This window comes from Solanum tuberosum, unplaced genomic scaffold (genome assembly GCF_000226075.1).
Source record: "Solanum tuberosum cultivar DM 1-3 516 R44 unplaced genomic scaffold, SolTub_3.0 contig00087, whole genome shotgun sequence".
NCBI classification, from domain to species: domain Eukaryota; kingdom Viridiplantae; phylum Streptophyta; class Magnoliopsida; order Solanales; family Solanaceae; genus Solanum; species Solanum tuberosum.
In genome coordinates this window covers 1-5,516 of record NW_006240441.1, presented here as the reverse complement: position 1 = coordinate 5,516, position 5,516 = coordinate 1, and the positions used below count along the sequence as shown (strand labels likewise).

At 29.3% G+C, this 5,516-nt stretch overlaps 1 protein-coding gene across 1 annotated transcript; it reads left to right on the top strand.

Moving 5' to 3' along the window:
- Nucleotides 1–670: 670 nt before the first annotated feature.
- Nucleotides 671–2,272, top strand: LOC102599708 (dehydrin Xero 1-like). The gene is made up of 2 exons (XM_006367970.2): nucleotides 671–1,001; nucleotides 1,746–2,272. The coding sequence occupies exons 1-2, from the start codon at nucleotides 795–797 to the stop codon at nucleotides 1,959–1,961; spliced, it is 423 nt and encodes a 140-aa protein (XP_006368032.1). The 5' UTR covers nucleotides 671–794; the 3' UTR covers nucleotides 1,962–2,272.
- The last annotated feature ends 3,244 nt before the right edge of the window (nucleotides 2,273–5,516 follow it).

Sequence of the window (5,516 nt, the reverse complement as noted above, 5' to 3'; positions counted from 1 at the left end):
GAAAAAAAATTGTGCGAGCTTTGTCTAAAGCAGACAATATTCCACCATATGTTAAGAGTATTTTTGAGTTAATTTAGCCCTGCAACTAGTATCAAAATTTAGATTCAACGGGACGAGTATAATGAAGGCAAATGATTATGTGGGGCTCAATTGATTTTCCCATATATACAAGCTTAGAGACGCACACATACAAAAATAAGGTAGTAATTGCGAGCTTCAATTACTATAAAATACTAAGATCATGATATAGGTGCGGTGTAAACAAAATCCCACAATAATAACTGAAAAGATTGAGAAACTGCATATAAAGTGCAAGATCTCTTAATTATGTGAGACCTTTTGAGAAAAAGTATACAAATTTAACCCAAAGCGAACAATATCCCGCCAAATTATAAATAGAGATAAGTGATAACATGTACTGATGATAAATTGGTTACAATTTGACCAGATTATTATTAGTACTTACCAAAAAAATAATATATATCTATAAGTAGTGATAGTATAAAAATTGTATACCATCACTATGATGGGATGTCCCAGTTTGAAAATTTTGAGTTATAAATCGTTTTCCATCTATTTTTTTTAAAATCTAATTCTGCCTACACACGTCTTATATATATTATATGATTTCTTCCTCATTCTTCTTACCTTAAAATCCTTTACTCCAATTTTCAATTGACACTTGTATTCCTTTTTTCCTATATAAAGTCTCCAATCTAATTAGAAAATTCAATCACAAATACTATCAAACTTCTTCAAATTAAATTACATAGTTTGTGTTTGATTACAGAAATATGGCACATAAGGGTACTAGCCAAGGCCAAATGCAACTAACTGATGAACATGGAAATCGAGTTCATCAAATTGATGAACCCAATGCAATCCAAGGTATAGCTATGGGGTTCGCCCCTGCTGGTACATGCTCTGATACTATGAAAAAAGATCACTATGACGAAGGACAACAACAACTTCATCGTTCTGGTAGCTCTAGTTCAAGCTCTGTAAGTTTTTATCTATGTACAAAATCACAATATACTGTTCTATTTTATTGTATCGGGAATTGTTTGATTGGGCACTAAATTTTGTATTTAAAAAAACTTTTGAAACTTGATGTAATAGACCTCTTCGAAATTTTAGTTCAGTTGGTTGACTATTTGAATTTTCACTTTATCGGTCAAAGATTGATTCTCCAATTTTGTCAAAATCCCTTCCCTATTATTAGAAGATGTATTAAACCTATCATGATATTTATGTCGCCTATAGAAACATACTCTCCCTAATTATTTTATCTGTTTTAGTTTAACCGATCGAACATGTAGTTCATGACCTTGATTTATTAAAATGTCATTTAAAATTTTTAGTTTTAAGCATGTCAGGTAAGATATAGTAAATATAAAACATGACAATTTTTTGAAACAATATAAAAATGAGAATATGATGCATAAATTGAAATAGAAGAAGTACGCTCAATTAAGGATGGACTGAGAAATTTAATATTGAATTTATGTCTTTAAAATATAAACATATTATCATTTCTTCCGATGCATAAACTAAAACAAAATAAGTGTCACATAAAAATAAATGGATGAAGTAATTATTTCTTTTGCTCCATTTATTTATTTGACTATCTTAATTTAGATGAGTAATACATAGACACACGTAATAGTAATTTTTATCATGTGCAAGGTTAAAAAGTTAGAACTACTCTTATTTAATGTGATATTTATTTGATATTGAACATATAGTCTGAGGATGATGGAGAAGGAGGGAGGAGGAAGAAGAAGAAGGGCATAAAGGAGAAGATTAAAGAGACGTTGACCGGAGGCACTGACGAAGGTGTACAAACTATTATTCCTACTTCTACTCCTACTCCTACTCCGACTTCTACCTGTGAAGCCGGAGGGGGCGAAAAGAAAGGAATGATGGAGAAAATCAAGGAGAAGATCCCTGGGATGCACTGAGTGAATGTTTACATTTCAAGTGTGTCGATTTTTGACAATTGAAGCCTACACTATTATTTATAATGGTCCAAGAAAATAGAATCGTAAATAAATAAGATAAACTCCGCTCCATCGACAAAATTCTATGTGTTTTGTTGAGGTGGAGTGATGTGTATCTCAGTATCTCTAGCAATATTGAAGCATGGTGCCGTATTTCTTATGAAGTGTCAATGTACTATTATGTATATGTCTAATGTGGTTTTGGAAATAAATATCCTACATTTTGTATAATTACGTATATATTGCTATTTAATAACTTTGGTTCTAATTTAGTATATATGTTATGTTGTTACTTTTTTATTTATGTTTTAGACTTTTAGTACATTTTAATCTCTATACAAATTTTGATTTCAAAATGGTTAAGTAATTCAGATTTTAAATTTTGATATCCCTGATGACTGTTCCTTATTAAACTGACTTTTAATATATGAAATAGTAAATATCATTAGTTCTAACAATAATATTGACCTAATTAATTAAGCTAGTTATCATATTATGAAACCAAGGAAGAGAAATGTTAATTATGCTAAAGATCGATAGAGTCTCCTTTAAGTTTATGATGGTCCTCAAGAAAAAAAATTATGCTATCAGTTAGGGTGAACAAATTAAATCGAAAAGTCAAATTAATTCGACGAAAAAAAATGACGAGTATATTTAGGGTCAAGGGGGTCCATTCGAATATATTTCAACAAAAAAATTACATGATTTACACATGATTAAAATTATTTCTTATTTATATATAGTAGATGTTGAACCTCCTTTGACTTTTTCGCATGTTTACTTTTCATGTTTTGAACTCCATCAATTAAAATATTGATTCTGCCACTGAAACATATATCAAAACTTATTTGTGATTCTCACACTGTATGTTGAATAAAACTATGGAAAAATTATATAAATACACAAATTAAGATATCATAATCTCTAAAAATTCCCTACCATTTAAAAAAATTACAAAAATTCCCTCTCGGATATATCCCTTCCATTAAGTATGTATCATTTGCAAGTTGCAATGTATCCAACAACCACAAGGAATATATATCCAAGAGCAATGAAAAATCCAGGATTTTTATAATTATAAAAACTTTCGAAATAAGATATAATTAACCCCTAAATGTATGAAATTTCTGTACTTTATATATACTAATTATATATCTCAATCTGATTTAAATTGAAACATAGGCCTTAGCACTACTCTACCCTTATTGAAAAGGAGGCCCAAATTGAAAAACAAAAGGAGGAGGCCCAAATGGGAAAGAAAAGAAGATGGACAGGGGCATCTCAAACCTGTACAGTACATATTTCACCCAAAATTGCAAAAAAAATATTCATTCGATATTCGATATACTTTGAAATTCAAAAATTTGACATTTGTATGGAGAAGTTCCATTTTATGGGTAAGCGCTACCTAAAAAAAAAGAATAACAATGACATAAGCATATATTTCCAAATTAACAGGAGGAGGGTGACCTCTGTTGCATAAAATTGAATCCCAATATGTTACTCCTTCCGTCCACTTTCATTTGTGATTTTTTCACTATATTAAAAATAAATATTCATTTTTACTTGTGGAATTTAGAAAATCAAGAGATAATTTATCATTTAATTCCTAATTTATCTTTATTATTAACTATAGTCATTTTTAAGTATACTAAGTCCAATACTTTTATACTTTGACATGATCGACTGGGACATTCTAGATCTATAATAATGAAACGAATTATAGAAAACCCAAATGAGCGTCCATTAAAGAACCTGGAGATTCTTTTAAATGATGAATTCTATTGTACTACATGTAATCAACGCAAGTTAACTGTGTGACGATTGCCAACAAATATTGAGATTGAGTCCCTGCATTCTTGGAACGTATACATAGGGATATTTATGGGTCTATTCACCCACCAAGTGGGTTGTTTAGATACTTTATGATCCTATATGCTTCTTCAAATCGTCTCATGTGTGTCTATTGTCATTTCACAACTTGACGTTTGCAAAATTAATGGTACAAATAATATGATTACGAACACGATTTTTTGATATCAGATCAAGTCTATTCACTTTGATAATGCTGCAGAGTTTTTATTCCAAGCATTTAATAATTATTGTCTATCGATTGGGATAAACGTTGAACACCATGTAGTTCTTGTTTATACTCAAAATAATCTCGCTGAGTCATTAATTAAACATTTGCAGTTGATAGCAAGATCATTTCTTATGAAAATTAGGTTGCCACTTTTATTTAGGGTCACACAATTCTGCATGCTGCAATACTTATTCGTCTTGGATCGATAAATTATTACAAGTTTTATCCATCCATGCATTATTACTGATTTCGGGCTAAAATTCTATTATACTCCATCTAAGAATTTTTGAATGCGTTGTATACGTGCCTATAGCACCACACTAAGTCCAAAGAAAGTTAAAAATATATGTTGGTTTTGAATCACCTTCACTATTCGCTACCTTGAATCATTAAGAGGCCGTAGATATGGTCATTGCTTGATTTGCATATTGACAATTTAATGAGACACTTTTTTAAAATTAAGGGGAGAAAATAGTAAAACCAAAAGGAAAATTTTGTGAAAAAATCATCATTGTCTCATCTTGATTCACACATTTCTATTTATGGGTAAAAAGTACAAAGATTATTCACTTGCCGAATCAAATGCCAGGTATATTTACAGATTTTAAAAGAATTATCAAATAACATATTATGATAGATCATTGGGTTCTAACGATCGAAATCATTTTTTAGTTTTGCACTTATAAAGAATTGAACCCTATTGAATCATTTCTTGATATTGAACTTATAAAAAATTGAACCATATCAATCATTTCTTGACTTTGAACTTATAAAGTTTGAACCTCATGAATCATTTTTAAATTTCATGAATCAATCATGAAATTTAAAACTCCAACAATTTTTTAAACTTTATGAATCATTCCTCGAATTCTACTTATCATTAATCCGTCGAATTCCAACCATGCTTCCTAGAGTTGTACCGTGTTTTAGTTGAGGGTATTTTTATCTAAAACTTTTTCTATGTCAAAAAGTGGTAAAATGTTAGTATTTTTTAAAATAATGATTATCATTTGAAAAATGATATTAAATTAAGTATTCTCCTTTTCTTTCCTTAGGTACTATAAGAAGAGGTTTTGAACCTGCACTTGTGAGGTCAAAAATTATTTATTAGTATATATGGACCATATTATAAAAAAGAAGGAATATAGATAGCATAATTGAGCTAGAGAGGATTTATTCAAATTGAGAATTATTGAACAGACTTATAATAATTAGATTACATTTATTATTGGTTTATTCATTTCCATCATCAAAATCCTTTAATTGTTTATTCAACTTGATGATATACAACTAAGTAGTAGCCCCCTACTGTAAATAATTTCCAGGTCTGTTTTTTTTCTTTAAAATTAACATAAAAAGGATTTAATTTCGTCCACACACTAATTAATGAATTTTAATAACTGAGAACTAGTACATATATATATATATATATA